This window comes from Pleurodeles waltl, chromosome 6 (genome assembly GCF_031143425.1).
Source record: "Pleurodeles waltl isolate 20211129_DDA chromosome 6, aPleWal1.hap1.20221129, whole genome shotgun sequence".
In the NCBI taxonomy this organism is placed as follows: Eukaryota; Metazoa; Chordata; class Amphibia; order Caudata; family Salamandridae; genus Pleurodeles; species Pleurodeles waltl.
This window is the reverse complement of record NC_090445.1, coordinates 344,047,267-344,063,785: the sequence shown is the minus strand read 5'-3', so window position 1 is coordinate 344,063,785 and position 16,519 is coordinate 344,047,267. Positions and strand designations below refer to the sequence as shown.

Here is a 16,519-nt window from a genome sequence, read left to right as displayed (position 1 = left end):
GATAGGAAGACAGGATTGTCGCCCCACGAGATCCTCATGGGCAGAGCAATAAGATTGCCAGCAGTACTACAAATGCACTCGTCAACATTACAGATGATATGGTGTTGGATTACTGCATCTGGCTGATGTAGTCCGCTCTCTCTCTCTCAGCAGCGGTATGCATGTCCACTGGATCATGAAGAAGAGTTGTTGAGAGTACCAACGATAGTGAGACAAATTATAGCGCCAGAAAGGGAGCAAGGAGGAACTGAGGCTGAACCCAAGCTCGTTGAAGACAGTTCTATTACTCCTGTGAGAGACAAAGGTGGAGACCTCCAGGAGTGCGCTGGGGAACCTATCTCAACTGAAACAGCAGCATGTAGAAGAGGCTCTCCCAGAAGCAGACGATTCTGAGAGACAAACAGAGCAATTGCCAGACCCAGAAGGAGTTGAGGTGGATCAAAGTCAAAGTGATCCAACTTCTCCTGAACCAGTTGCAGGTCCGTCAAGAGAAAAAAAAAAACACCGAAAAAGAAAAGGATTCTAGTTTGATCTTGAAGAGAATACTGACAGAAGGTTCGTTGAAGGGAGACCAGTGGCCGAAATCGCAAGTGGAGAAAAAGGAAAGAGGTGGTTGTTGAACCAACAATAGAGGAAGTAGTAGACACTACGAGAAAGGAAGAACTATGTGAAGGAGAGCTGAATGGTGATCGAAAGTTGAAAAGAAAGAAAATAGCAAGTCGAAGATACACAGGTCCTGAATGGGCATATGCAACTACAAACGAATGGCAACAAGAGTTTGTGTCTGTTTTGATCGGGAAATTCCAAGTCAATATTTTGAGGTGACCTGAAAGAAGATCAAGGAGCTGAACTGTTGAAACAATCTGAGAAACATTTTTGAGGACAATACTGTTGAAAGAAACTGGAAAAGACATTGATAACCTGATTTGACAAAGCTGCTAACTGATTTTGACAAGAAAGAAGGGATCCTGGAAGTGAAGCTGGACTGCTGAAAGAAGAGTTGTCTATTTTTGATTTTTGCTGCAAGTTTCCCTAAGTTACTTCTGTTTTCTGATTCTTTACAGATCATGGCTGATGTAGATAAGCAGGTTAGAGATGCTAGGAGCTGTAAATATAGGAGCATTGGTTTGGCAGTTGTGTGGAAAATTGTTCATAGTAATGATTGTGGGTATGTCTGTTCTTGACGCGAAAAGAGCCAACCATACTTCTGCTTATGTGATTACTATACCAACGGCTGTAAGAGAGGTTTAAGTTAGATGAGAAGTATTTGCAGGATTATACTACTGAGCAGGGAGAACTTTCTTGTAACGTCTATCGCCCATCGCCTATTGAGTGAGTATGTTTAGACGATGGATGCAAAGGATTGTCTTGTTTGTACGCAGATTCCTTAATCAGTCGAGGAAGGATTCACCGATCATAGTCTTCCACTAACCTACGAAATAAGTTGTAGTCTGTTACTAACAAGGTTCTATAACCAGGAGTATATTCAGTATTTTTACTCTAATCATGATGTCGTGTTTTCGTTTGTTCTTATTATTAGGTATTTGAGTAGAGTAGCTAAGGATAATGACATAGTACTAGTTAAAGGATTCTTTGAACCTACATTAATGTTTGGTACAGCTTATGCGCATCAAAACAAATTGACATGCTTGCTTACACCTTTAGAGAAGAGCTTATTAGATCATACTGATGACAGAAGAAAGGCCCGAAGTAGAAATTAGAAAAGGGCTTAGAGAAAAGAGCTTACAAGAATGATTATGCTTACACTGCAATGAAACGCAAGGGAAATTAGCTTTAGATGCATTACACGTAGGGAAGCTTTGTATAGATAGGCCAAAGTTGCGCACTGACACTTTATTTGTGGGTATGAGTGAATGTAGGCATGTGTTTCCGTTTCAGACTCAATGGACATTTATGTTGAATGGGCAGGACCCGGTGATTCTGGGGCTAATATTATATTTGTGGACTTAATGCTTATTACCGTCTTCCAAGAGGATGGTATGGGACATGTTATTTGGTAATAGTTTTCCCAAAGATTTACCAGATGGAGGATTTGAAAAAGTTGTTGTTAAGCACGCCGGGCAATTAATGGAGTATTATATAAAAAGGCATTTACGAGTGGAATAAGGTTTGATAACCAGTTGGAGCATCATATTATGAATGTGATAAAGAAACAGTAGTTTCTAAAGGTACGATTAAGTTTGAGGGAGTAACAACGTAGCCTAGTTTTTGTTAAGCTGGCCTAACAAAGCAGGCGTTCTATATATGTGAGGATGCATGCCATCAGGAAGCGGATTAAAAATAATAAGTCGAACTGTTGTTCACTTACAACAGAACGGAGCATGTTAATGTGGCATACACAGGATTTTGATATAATAAAGTAACAAAATGATTGACATGTTTTACATCTATAGAAAATAAAAAAAGAAAAAGATATATGGGGTAAAACTATTGAGGGAATCTCATCATAGAAATTATTGCAATAGGGCTGCCACAATAGATATGGAAATGTCGATGTTATGTTGAATGCACTTTAACAGAAGAATGTTGTGACACCCGGTGTTAATCAATAGTATCAAGTTAGGACGAATAAGCAGGGAATAAGACATTTTTGTCCATTTAAATCAGCTCAAATGTAGCGATATCGCTATTATGGCAAATATTAAACATTTGAATTTGGAATGATAATATGGTGTGATCCAAATGAACATGTCCATCATATAGTTTACAATCATAAGGACCATGGGGATTAAATATTTACATCATAATGAATCAATAAGAATTATGGAGGTATAATGTTTACAAAGTAGATACCATCAATGTCACATAATTGAAGTCATAGAGTCAATGATCGAAAATGTTCAATAATAATGCTCTTTCCTTTTATAATTTAATTATTGAGGTTATATATCTTAATAAGGATTTCATGCCTCCAGATAAGTTAAGACATAAGGGTAATCTAAAAATTGAACGTAATTATTTTTTAATGTAAATGAGATGATTCAGTTTGATTTTAATTTATATGTATATAGTAATGGGTGATGGTAGGTTATGGTGAATAATATGTCAAATATTTTGTATGGTTTCAGCCCTGATGAAGTCCATGAGGACGAAACGCGTTGGCTAGTGGCTAGTTCCAAATGGACAAGAATAAATCAAGAAAAATCAATAAAGATATATGTATTTGGAATATGATTGGATTGCTGGAGTGCTTTGGATACTGAAATAAGATAATAGAATGCTAATAATTACACACATAAAATAAGGATAGTATTGTGTGCTGCATGCAAATTGTATCGGATTTCTGATAATAGAAGGCTAAGGAGTTGGCCTCCTAGATTTGTGCACACTGATTTGACTCATTTTACAATTTCAATGTATATGTGCGGCTTGATTCACCTCAACTCCTATTTTTTAGTATTTAAATGGACATTTATGTTAAATGGGCAGGACCCTGTGATTCCGGGGATATATTATATTTGTGGACTTAATGCTTATTACCGTCTTCCAAGAGGATGGTATGTGACATGTTATTTGGGAATAGTTTTCCCACAGATTTACCAGATGGAGGATTTGAAAAAGTTTCCGAAAGTGACTGAATTACATCATAAGAGACAGAGGAGGGAGTCCTCTTCTGTGATAGTGGGAGATATATTTGGTGCGGTGATTCCTTCAGTGGGAGTCATCCTGGATTCGATCAAGATTCTAAAGTTGTCTACTATTGTGGATAACATGCTGACAAATTTTTCAGGGGCTGTACTTGTGATAGATACTGAATTAGCTGCGGATAGTGCTATGACTCTACAAAATCGTCTTGCTTTAGACATTCTTTTAGCGAAGGATGGCAGAGTCTGTAAAATGATTAACTCTAGGCGTTGTTGCTCATACGTTCCTAACAATAACAAAGAGATAAGAGACTTACTTACTAATCTGACTTATGCAAGTAGTGATTTGAAGGAATTAAAAGAACCAGGTGTTTGGGAAAAGGTTGGTAATGGGTTTGTTTCAGTGGTAAATTGGCTTAGTAGCATTTGGAATGGGGTACTATTCAAAATAATACAGGGAATACTAATTGTTGTGGGTTTGTCTATTGGGGATTATGCAAATTATGCAAAAGAAGTCAATTGAAAAGGTCTAATAATAATCAATCAGAGGAGGGAAGAAAAGGGAACAAATTTATAGGGAAAATTCAAGGAGAAGACAACATTTTTAAGAAATTGAATTATAAATTTGTGGGTGGTAATTGGTGCAATGACACATTTAGTCATCAGAGGAGGGATTGCTGAAGCAGGTGTCTTAACTAGAAATTATTCATGAATGTTTATGTATTTGAATAATTGAATTATGTAGAAAATAAAATAGTGAAGAAAAATAATGCACACATTTGAAAATATGACCTTGAAGAATTGCCACCAGTGTTCACAAACTGTACTAATTGATGGTTAACACGTATGAAAATATTGAAAATGTACTAGATTAATGTAGTAATGTTCCATATTGAGGGTTATGGAGTACGTTCTAGCTTATTAGTTGTAGGCCTTAACTTAGGCAGTGTCTTGGCCTACTTGCCAGGCCGCACGCAGAAGCTGTATTTCTTAGCATTTAATAAAAATGCTGACAGAGTGAACTAACTGTGAAATGTTCATTGTCTTGTTAAAAATGCTTAGCAGAAGCTTTTCATGAGAACCAACTAACAGGAGACAGTGTCCTTAACATGTAACAAGCTATGTGTAATATGTTTGAAAAGTTATTTCCCAGGACACGAACAATGAAGACACTGACTGGAGACGAAGATGCAACAAATTCAATCCCGGATGAGCCGGATGATGAGGACATCGTAAAGCGGACCAATCAATGTCGTGTGAAGAGAGAAATATTAGAATTCCTAGATTTGGTATAGGAACATTATTGGGTAGAGTAATAACGTATGATTAATTGACCAATAGGGAATTAGGGGATAGTTTAGGTCACTTTGATTTAACACCGCGGCAGAGGGAAAAGACTTCAAACCAGATTTTAGGCAGACTATTATTGAGGACAGATCTTATTCAGATCTTACCCCTTTATGAGATGCAATATTGACTTAAGAAAAGGCTTGAGTTCCTGTCATTTGGCTCATACTCTCTGACTGAGAGCCCGATGCTTTGCTGATCAACTGAGGACATGAGGACGAAGACTGATTCTGCGGGGATACGTAGATATGACAAGGTGACTGAATTGCATTTTATGCCTTTTCTTTCTAGGTACCAACTGCGCTGTCTTAATAGTTTTTCTTGCTAGATGTTTTTCTAAAAATTGTTATGCATGAAACATGTTGATGCTAATCTGGGTTAGTTGAGGCTATGATGACTGAAAGTGCAGGGACAAATGTTTGATGAGATATCTTGCTGAATTCTATGTACGTGATTACTTCATTGCAACTGACTGTTATTGATATGCACCACTGCTTTAGAATGTGTTGTGATTCAAGCCTAGATTAGATTGTGTTTCTTCTGTCGCTTTGGTCAACCAGTATTGTTTTTTTATGTGTTTCATTTGATTTTGAGATTAATCTACATGACTTTAGCATTGTTAATATAAGGGAAATAAACTAACTAAACTTTACTAAAGGTGTGGGTATTCATTGCTGAAAAGTCGGTGCGTGACAATTACTGACCCCATTGATTATTGATTTGACTAATGATTGAGTATTAATTACTGTTCTGGAGCTATGGAAAGAACATCTTAAACGAGTCAAAAGGTTCATCGACCTATACACATCCCCTTGTAAGTTTACTTATTAAGGACCGACGTGCTAACAGGGTCAAGCAACAACTAGGGGCAGGAGGAAAAGAGTGGGGTCAAGCAACGAGGAATGGGAGGAGGTCAACAACAATGAGGGACAGGAGGGGGTCAAGCAACAAGAGTTTTGGTCAAGTAACGCGTGACAGGAGGGCAGGGATCAAGCAACAATGAGGGACAGGAGGACGGGGATGGGTCAAGCCACAATGAGAGGTAAGTAAGCAAGAATGAGAGATGCAAGGATTGGAAGGGTGCAAGCAACGAGGGACAGGACGGCAGGAGTGGTCAAGCAACAAAGAGAGAAGCAAGCAACAACGAGGGGAGGTTGGGGGGGGGGAGCAAGCAACAACAAGGGGAGGGTGGGGGGAGCAACCAACAGTGAGGGACAAGCAAGCAAAAATGAGGGGTTGGGGGGGGGGTCAAGCAACAACGAGGCACAAGCAAGCAACAACGAGGGACAGGAGGGCAGAAGGGAGGGCATGCAACAACGAGGGACAAGCAAGCAACAAGGGACAAGAAGGCGGGAGGGGGGTCAGGCAACAACGAGGGACCAGCAAGCAGCGAGGGACAAGAGGGCGGCGGGGGGGGTCAAGCAACAACGAGGGACAAGCAAGCAACGAGGGACAGGAGGGCGGAAGGGGGGGGTCATGCAACAACGAGGGACAAGCAACGAGAGACAAGAAGCGGGAGGGGGGTCAAGTAACAACGAGGGACATGCAATCCACGAGGGACAAGAGGGTGGAGGGGGGTCAAGCAACAAGGAGGGACAAGAGGGCGGGAGGGGGGGGGGATCAAGCAACGACGAGAGACAGGACAGCGGGAGGATGTCAAGCAACAAAGAGACAAACAAGCATCTACGAGGGACAGGAGGGTGGGAGGGGGCACTAAGCATCTACGAGGGACAGGAGGGTGGGAGGGGGCACTAAGCATCTACGAGGGACAGGAGGGTGGGAGAGGGGCTAAGCATCAACGAGGGGTGGGAAGGGGCCCAAGCATCAACGAGGGGTGGGAAGGGGCCCAAGCATCAACGAGGGGTGGGAAGGGGCCCAAGCATCAACGAGGGGTGGGAAGGGGCCCAAGCATCAACGAGGGGTGGGAAGGGGCCCAAGCATCAACGAGGGGTGGGAAGGGGCCCAAGCATCAACGAGGGGTGGGAAGGGGCCCAAGCATCAACGAGGGGTGGGAAGGGGCCCAAGCATCAACGAGGGGGGGGGGAGGGGGCCCAAGCATCAACGAGGGGGGGGGAGGGGGCCCAAGCATCAACGAGGGGGGGGGGAGGGGGCCCAAGCATCAACGAGGGGGGGGGGGAGGGGGCCCAAGCATCAACAAGGGGGGGGGAGGGGGCCCAAGCATCAACAAGGGGGGGGGGAGGGGGCCCAAGCATCAACAAGGGGGGGGGGAGGGGGCCCAAGCATCAACAAGGGGGGGGGGGGGAGGGGGCCCAAGCATCAACAAGGGGGGGGGGGGAGGGGGCCCAAGCATCAACAAGGGGGGGGGGAGGGGGCCCAAGCATCAACAAGGGGGGGGGGAGGGGGCCCAAGCAACAAGGGGGTGGGAGGGGGCCCAAGCATCAACAAGGGGGTGGGAGGGGGCCCAAGCATCAACAAGGGGGTGGGAGGGGGCCCAAGCATCAACAAGGGGGTGGGAGGGGGCCCAAGCATCAACAAGGAGGTGGGAGGGGGGGGAGGGGCCCAAGCATCAACAAGGGGGTGGGAGGGGGGGGAGGGGCCCAAGCATCAACAAGGGGGTGGGAGGGGGGGGGAGGGGCCCAAGCATCAACAAGGGGGCGGAGGGGGCCATGCATCAATAAGGGGGCGGAGGGGGCCACGCATCAACAAGGGGGCGGGAGGGGGGGGGAGGGGGCCACGCATCAACAAGGGGGCGGGAGGGGGGGGGAGGGGGCCATGCATCAACAAGGGGCGGGAGGGGGGGAGGGGGCCAAGTATCAACAAGGGGCGGGAGGGGGGGAGGGGGCCAAGTATCAACAAGGGGCGGGAGGGGGGGAGGGGGCCAAGTATCAACAAGGGGCGGGAGGGGGGGGAGGGGGCCAAGCATCAACAAGGGGCGGGAGGGGGCCAAGCATCAACAAGGGGAGGGAGGGGGGGTGGGGGGGGAGGGGGCCAAGCATCAACAAGGGGCGGGAGGGGGGGAGGGGGCCAAGCATCAACGAGGGGGGGCCAAGCATCATCAAGGGATGGGAGGTGCGCCAAGCAATGAGGGACGGGATGGCATGGCAGGAGGGGCAGCAAGCATTATTGAGGGACTGGAGGTCAAGCATCAACCAGGGGCAAGAGGGCAGGAAGTGGTCAAGCAACAACTAGGGTCGGGGGGGGTCAAGCAACGAGGGACAGGAGGAGGTTAAGCACAATGAGGTGCAGGAGGAGGGTGAAGCAACAAGGGACTTGGTCAAGGGACAGGAGGGCGTCAAGCAACAACAAGGGACAGGAGAGCGAGGGGTCAAGGCACAATGAGCGGTGAGCAAGCAACAATGAGGGATGAAAGGACTGGAAGGGTGCAAGCAACAACGAGGTACAGAACGGCGGGATGGGGTCAAGCCAAAAAAAGATAAGCATGCATCAATGAGAGAAGAAAGGATGGAAAGGGTGCAATCAACAACGAGGGAGAGGAGTGTTGGAGGGGGCAAGCAACAAGAGGAATAGAAGAGAGGGTCTTAGATGGCCTGCAAACACATGCACTCTTGAGGAGTGCTGCAATTCAGAGTTGCTCCAAAAGTGTGAGCAGTTGAAGGACACTGGGCAACTACACAATACTTGAGCCACGCTCTAGGGAAGGAACAAACAAGAATTGTAGCAGGCATGCACTGAACAAAGCAGCAAGGAAATGAGTGACTATGAAGCCAACCAATGGTAATGGAGAGCTCTAAGACCCCCTGTAAGTAACTTAAAATGTTTCCCAAGCAACAGCGCATGTGTGGTCACAGACAGGACCCAAAAAGTGATTCGGGTCTAAAGTAAGACTCTTATCTACTAGCATTTTGTTTTCAGGACATTATTGCCAAGTGCCATTTAAATTACAAATATGCTCATTGTGAATGGCTGTACCGTGCTATACTGTATTTTACCAATACGTTCAGAAATCAATTCTTATAAGTGAAGTGTGGATCTTTGGAGAGAAGCCCTTCCATCACACCCATCTGCTGAAAGGGTGTAGTCAGGAGTTTTTGAACTATACCGAGCCAAAACTACTCAACAGCACTTGTGCCCTAAAACAATCCAGCACTACTGGCTGTGCTCTGCATCATGTGACTGCCTGATTTATTTACTACTTTACAGACCAATGTAGTCCACCAAAGCTAAAGATGAGTGTCAAAATGAAGGATTACTGTGCTTGATGTGTTTTATTAGCCAGTTTAAAGTCCTGGTCTTCACTTAATGCCAAATATGACCTTCAGCAGGTATCCATGAGCAAATGCATCTTGATTGTCGGGTGTACAGTGTTGTGTGGTACACCCCAGGGGTATCCATTGTGAAACCAGCGATAAACTTAAGGCGAATGGTCTGTAAATTACTGTCCCTGCTTCGTCAAAAATCACCATTGGTCAGAAGCTTTTGTGGAACATGACTATCAAAAGTCTGCAATTTTTCTCCTGGGGTTTATTACAGATTGTGGCGTGCAGTGGTAGGCAATCCATCACATTAGACATTGGAATACCACATTGATAGCATGGGAGGGGCAGAACAGAAAGCAGAAAACTCAGTCTGGTGAGGGCAGACTTGTCTGGGCAGCAGGGAAAGGGACAGCCCTGTCGGTGGGGCAGCTGGAGATGTTAGTACATAGGAATGGGTAACTATGCGAGGGATCTTGGAAGACAGGCCTGCATCAGTAGAAAGCTTCACAGTAAGTGTCACATTATCACACTAATCAAGGGAGGAGTGGGAGGAGAAAAATAGGTGAGGAGTCATGATGGATACGCATGCTAAGTGGGGATGCAGCTGGATGGAAAAGAAAATATGGGGTCACAATAGGAGGTGCCATTATGTCAGGGGTGTCCATAGAAGGGGACACATGAGCCAGATCATCAATGGGCAGGAGATGCAGTGCGAAGATCTCACTTTCACAGATTTTGCAGTAATTGTACTTTTCGTATGTATTTCATCAGTGTAATTTTTTTAGGAAATAGATTACCAATATCCATGAGAATTGGTAGGGCGGATTTTATCCACTTCATAAAGATTTGGGTTAACTATGCATTTGGAGTGGTACTGTACATCTCATTGAGCTCTATGAATAAATGTACTGTATCCTGGAGACTTAGGGCCACATGTAGGAAACTCCGAGATTGCGACTCAGAAATTGCGAGACTGTCCGACTCGCAATTTCCGAGTCGCAATCTCGAATGCAGAACGGTGTCTCAGACACCGTCTGCGACTCGCTATGGGGTCGCAAAGACCCACCTCATCAATATTCATGAGGTGGGTCGCATTTTGCAACCCCATAGCGAGTCCCTGCACTCACAGGGATGGTGGCCTGCTCAAGTCAGCAGACCTCCATGTCTGGGACTGCTTTTTAAATAAAGCAGTTTTTTTTTTTTTCCATTTTGCAGCCAGTTTTCCTTAAAGGAAAACAAGTTGCAAAATGAAAAAAAATACCGAAACCATTTGGTTTCGTTTTTTCAGAGTAGGTGCTCTGAAAAAATATTTTTGTCGACATTCACAAAGGGGAAGGGGTCCCATGGGGACCCCTTCCCTTTTGCGAATGAGTTACCACCAGTGTGACACTGGTGGTAACTGCGAGATGGTTTGCGACCGCATTCGCAGTCACACAGCAATTCTGAATTGCGATGCGAGTCGCAAATAGGAAGGGAACACCCCTTCCTATTTGCGAGTCGCATTCGTGAATCTGCATCGCGTTAGGCCGTTTGCATGGCGCAAACTACGATTTTCGCAGTTTGCACCATGCAAACGGCTACCTACATCCGGCCCTTAGAGAGGAGTAATTTAAGTTGTGATATTGGTGACCTTGGGTAAGGGACACAGACGTTCAACCAAAAGACCCTTTTGGGTTATGTGAGCCTGGCTGGCAGAAATATTATCTGCCTGTCCCTCCTTCTAACTCTACTGGACGAGTGCCATTATAGTCCCTCCCTTGGCTCATTGAGATCCAGCATTTTAGGAAAGAACCAGGAGTGCAACTTACCGATTCCCAGATATCATACACCACCAGTGTAGCCTCTTCATTGTCAACAAGGATCCTGCGCTCATAAGTATCCTCTGCAGAAGAAGAAAGAATGTTCATGTTAACTCTCCAGAAGCAACTAAATAGAACTATTACATCCCAAAATATCCTACGTTTGTACATTTCTGGAAATGTAATCAAAGATAGACCTAGATCTACAAATAAAGCACACTCTGCAGGACTGCTTATGTCAACTTTGCATTTATTCACCTGCTGGGCCATGTTTGTGGGGAAATTCCCGAAAATTGTAATTGTTTGGGTTCCTTAAGTACAGTAGCTCAATCCCTACTTTCCACACCTCTCCCTTTACTGTGCCAACCCCAGGCACAGGTTTCAAGAGATACCATCTTGATTTGATGTACCAGAAAACCCATTAAAAGGAAAAAGCAAGATAAGGAACAAGGCTTTAGTGTTTGCATCTGGCGAAAAAAGATTTTGCAGAAGACACCAAAGGAGGTCATTTACAAAGGCCGCTGAGCACTAGAGTCATGCTGGAATTCTGGAGAATAAGATCGGTTCATGTGTTTTATTTCCCCCACCCCTTCTTTGTCAATCTGCACTTATTTCCCCCTACCTTTTTATTTTTTATGTCGATCTGTACATAGAAAGTGCGGTGCAGAGAAACCCCACCAGAAAACGGTCCCTCTCCACCCTAATTCGGCGCCACACAAAGATGTTTAGATGCCCTTCACTTTAGAGTCAACACCATGCTCCCAAGTGTCCAAGACTCTCACTGGTTCCCATAAGAATGTCCTACACAACTGAGTGTGCTTCATAATGGTACTTAAGTATTCTGGCCATATCCTTCTCACCGTGATGGAACTCCACTGGCTCCCCGTGGAGGTCCACAAGGTCTTTAAACTCAGCTGCATCATATATAAAAGGCTTCTCATTTGGCACTCTCACCTAACCGGCTAACAAGTTCACCACCTCTGGTGGCTCTTGGCCTGCAGACAGTCAGGATACCATCAGACTAGAGGTGAAGTGCAAAAAAAATAAAAATAGGAAAAAAAGTCTTCCCCCCTATGCACCAAGGACATAGAACGAATTCCTTTATCCATCAAAACTGATCCAACCATGCTCCAATTTAGGAAAGAGCTTAAGACACACCTCCGTAAAGAGCACTAAATCATGATGAAGTAACAGTCTGTAGGAAAGTACCATCTTGCCTGGCATGTTACCCCCATTTTTCACATGTATGTAGGTTTGTTTTTGCCTGTCTCACTGTGAGCCTTCTAGCCAGGACCCCAGTGCTCATAGTTTGTGGCCTGAATGTGTGTATCTGTGTAGTGACCAACTGTCACTGAGGCTCTGCTAACCAGAACCTCATGCTTATGCTCTCTCTGCCTTTAAAATTGTCACTATAGGCTAGTGACCATTTTTACCAATTCTAATTGGCACACTGGAACACCCTTATAATCCCCTAGTATATGGTACCTAGGTACCCAGTGTATTTGGGTTCCAAGAGATCCCTATGGGCTGCAGCATTTCTATTGCCACCCATAGGGTGCTCAGACAAATCTTACACAGGACTGCCACTGCAGCCTGAGTGAAATAACACACACGTTATTTCACAGCCATTTTACACTGCACTTAAGTAACTTATAAGTCACCTATATGTCAAACCCTCACTTGGTAAAGGTTAGGTGCAAAGTTACTAAGTGTGAGGGCACCCTTGCACTAGCCAAGGTGCCCCCACATAGATCAGGGCAATTTCCCCAGACTTTGTGAGTGCGGGGACACCATTACACGCATGCACTACATATAGGTCAATTCCTATATGTAGCTTCACAATGGTAACTCCGAATATGGTCATGTAACATGTCTAAGATCATGGAATTGTCCCCCCCCATGCCAAATCTGGTATTGGGGTGCCAATCCCATGCATCCCAGGCGCTCCACTATGGACCCCAGGTACTGCCAAACCAGCTCTCTGGGGTTTTCTCTGCAGCTAACCACTGCTGCCAACCCACAGATAGGGTTCTGCCCTCCTGGTGTCTGGGCAGCCCAGTCCCAGAAAGGCAGAACAAAGAATTTCCTCTGAGAGAGGGTGTTACACACTCTCCCTTTGGAAATAGGTGTTAAGGACTGGGGAGGAGTAGCCTCCCCAGCCTCTGGAAATGCTTTAAAGGGCACAGATGGTGCCCTCCTTGCATAAGCCAGTCTACAGTGGTTCAGGGAACCCCCAGTCCCTGCTCTGGTGCGAAACTGGACAAAGGAAAGGGGAGTGACCACTCCCCTGTCCATCACCAACCCCAGGGGTGGTGCCCAGAGATCCTCCAGTGTGTTCCAGATCTCTGCCATCTTGAATCCAGAGGTGTGAGGGCACAATGGAGGCATTTGAGTGGCCAGTGCCAGCAGGTGACGTCAGAGACTCCAGCGGATAGGTGCTTACCTCACTAGGTGGCCAGTCCTCCTCCTCTGGAGGCTCTTTTGGGTCTCTCCTGTGGGCTTTTCCTCAGATAACTACTTGCAAGAATTCACCAGATTTCCTCTGCATCGCCCTCTTTGACTTCTGCCAAGGATCGACCACTGACTGCTCCAGGACACCTGCAAAACTGCAACAAAGTAGCAAGAAGATTACCAGCGACATTGTAGCGCCTAATCCTGCTGGCTTTCTCGACTGTTTCCTGGTGATGCATGCTCTGGGGGCTGTCTGCCTTCACCCTGCACTGGAAGCCATGAAGAAATCTCCTGTGGGTCTACGGAATCTTCCCCCTGCTCCAGCAGGCACCAAACTTCAGCGTCACCGGTACACTGGGACCCCTCTCATCCTGACTAGCGTGGCCCCTGGAACACAAGTGGTGGACCCAAGTGACCCAGACTGTCCAGTGGTCCAACTGTCCAAATTTGGAGGAGATCAGACCTTGCCTTCCCTCTCCAGACAGTAATCCTCTGCACCGCGTGAACTGCAGCTGCTAGGGCTTCTGTGCACTTTTGCAAGGAAACCTTCATGCACAGCCTAGCCCAGGTCCCCAGCACTCCGTCCTGCATTGCTCAACTCGCTGAGTTGACCTCCGACTTCGTGGGACCCTCTTTTGTAGTGTTGAGACGACTGCTGTGCTCAGTCTTCTTGAACCCGTGTTCAAGGACTTCTGCGGGTGCTGCCTTCTTGTGCATGGCCTCTCTGTATTGCTGAGGGCCCCCCTCTGTCTCCTCTCCCAAGTGGAGACCTCCTGGTCCTTCCTGGGCCCAGGCAGCACCCTTTTTCTTCAATCGTGAGCTTTGCAGCTAGCAAGGTTTGTTTGCGGTCATTCTCCAAAGAAACAATGTTGCCTCCTCCAGCACTCTGTGGGACATCTTCTGGACAAAGGAGAAGTTCCTGGTACTTTTCGTTGTTGCAGAATCTTCAGCTTCCTCCATCCAGAGGCAGCCATTTTGCACCTTCATCCGGGGTTTAGTGGGCTCCTGCCCCCCCCTGGACACTTTTGTGACTCTTGGACTTGGTCCCCTTCCTTTACAGGTCCAGGAATCCGTCTTCAGTGTTTTGCAGTCTGTTGTGGTCTTTGCTGACTCTTCTACCATGACTTTAGTGTGTTTCTGGGAAAGTAGTCTTGGGGTGGGGTATCTTGGACACCCTTCATGTTTTCTTACACTCCCAGCAACCCTCTACACACTGCACTAGGCCAGGGGTCCCTAAGTGGTTCGCATTCCACTTTCTTAGAATATGGTTTGTCTTCCCCCTAGGCCTATTGCATCCTATTGTATTCTACAGTGTTTGCACTACTTTTCTAACTGTTTACTTACCCAAGTTTGGTTTGTGTGTATATTTTACTTACCTCCTAAGGGAGTATATCCTCTGAGATATTTTTTTGTCACATTGTCACTAAAATAAAGTACCTTTATTTTTAGTAACGGAGTATTGTGTTTCTTATGATATAGTGCTATTTTTATAAGTGGTATAGTAGGAGCTTTGCATGTCTCCTAGTTCAGCCTAAGCTGCTCTGCTACAGCTACCTCTATCAGCCTAAGCTGCTAGAACACTACTAATCTACTAATAAGGGATAACTGGACCTGGCACTTGGTGTAAGTACCATCAGGTACTACTATAAGCCAGGCCAGCCTCCTACATTGGTGGTGCAGCGGTGGGATAAGTACTTGTAACTGTTTTACCACTTTGTCATTGGTGCTTTTCATAAGAAAAACATATTCCAAATACTTAAATACACACTGTTAACCTAAACAGTTTAACTCTCTTTCTAAAAAGTTTCTAAGAAATTTTCAAAAAGTTTGAAAAGTTTTTTTTCTCTTTCTCCAAAAGGTTTCTAAATGTTTTCTCTCTGTCCTAAACTCTTTCTTGCAACTATGTCAGTAGTAGAGGCCACTCCCTAAGTTGTTCAGGCAACCTATGGTAGTTTAAACTTTAAATGTTTGAGGGGTCTCTGCATAGAAAGAAGTTTAAGCATTGGTAAGAACCCTACCAAAGATCATCTCCTTAGCCTTCTCCTAGAACATGACCAGAACCAGTCTTGCCCATCCCAGGATCAGGAGGTAGAGGAGGAGGGTACCCAGGAAGAATCAGGGGAGGGCCCTGGGGACGGTTCCTCCAAAGACCTGTCAGCTAACAGGCCATCTAGTGAAGCTGGAAGCAGGAGGGGGGGTCAAACATCAATAGGGCACCTTTCACTCCAAAAGGCCAGGTACCTAGGATCCAGCCACTTAGAGACGGTCCACTTCTGCCAATTCCCACATTACCTCAGTGTCTCAGAATTCCCAAGCCTCCCACCCTGAGGATAACGCTGTAGACAGGGAACTCAGAAAGCTGAGGTTGAAAGAGGCCAGACTGAAGCGGAGACAGCAACAGTTGGCCTTAGACAGGGAATCTCTAGATGTAGAGAGGGAAAGACAGAAGTGGGGGTTAGTTCCCCATGGTGGCAACAGCAGTGTTCTTGATAGTAATCCTGTAAGAGAACAAGAATCAAGAAACCTGCACACGATTGTCCTCCCTTACAAGGAGGGGGATGACATAAACAAGTGGTTTGCTGCACTTGAGAGGGCCTGTATGGTACAGTTGGTCCCTCAAAGGCAGTGGGCTGCTATCTTGTGGTTATCTTTCACCGGTAAGGGTAGGATAGGCTCCTTACTGTCAGAGAAAGTGATGCCAACAACTACGAAGTTTTGAAAGATGCACTCTTAGATGGATTTGGCCTAACCACTGAACAATACAGGATAAAGTTCAGAGATACCAGAAAAGTCTTCAAGACTGGACAGACTTTGTAGACTGTTCAGTGAAGGCCTTGGAGAGATGGTTACATGGCAGTAAGGTGACTGACTATGAAAGCCTATATAATCTTATTTTGAGAGAGCATAGTTTGAATAATTGTGTGCCTGACTTAGTACATCAGTACTTGGTAGACTCAGAGCTGACTCTCCCCAAGAATTGGAAAAGAAGGCAGACACATGGGTCCGAACAAGAGTGAACAGAAAGGTTCATACAGGGGGTGACAAGGACGGCAAGAAGAAGGATGGTAAGTCTTCTGACAAGGGTGGGGACAAAGATAAAAAGCATTCTGAGTCTTTGTCAGGCCCACAAAAATCCTGT

General features: G+C 45.7%; 1 protein-coding gene across 4 annotated transcripts in view; it reads right to left on the bottom strand.

Moving 5' to 3' along the window:
- The window catches only part of REM2 (RRAD and GEM like GTPase 2), a 388,579-nt gene that overhangs the window by 77,685 nt on the left and 294,375 nt on the right, over positions 1 to 16,519 (bottom strand). For all 4 annotated transcript variants that reach the window (XM_069238241.1, XM_069238239.1, XM_069238238.1 and 1 more), the window contains one exon: positions 10,939 to 11,012. In XM_069238241.1, coding sequence (XP_069094342.1) covers positions 10,939 to 11,012 — 74 coding nt within the window. The remainder of the gene's footprint in view (positions 1 to 10,938; positions 11,013 to 16,519) is intronic.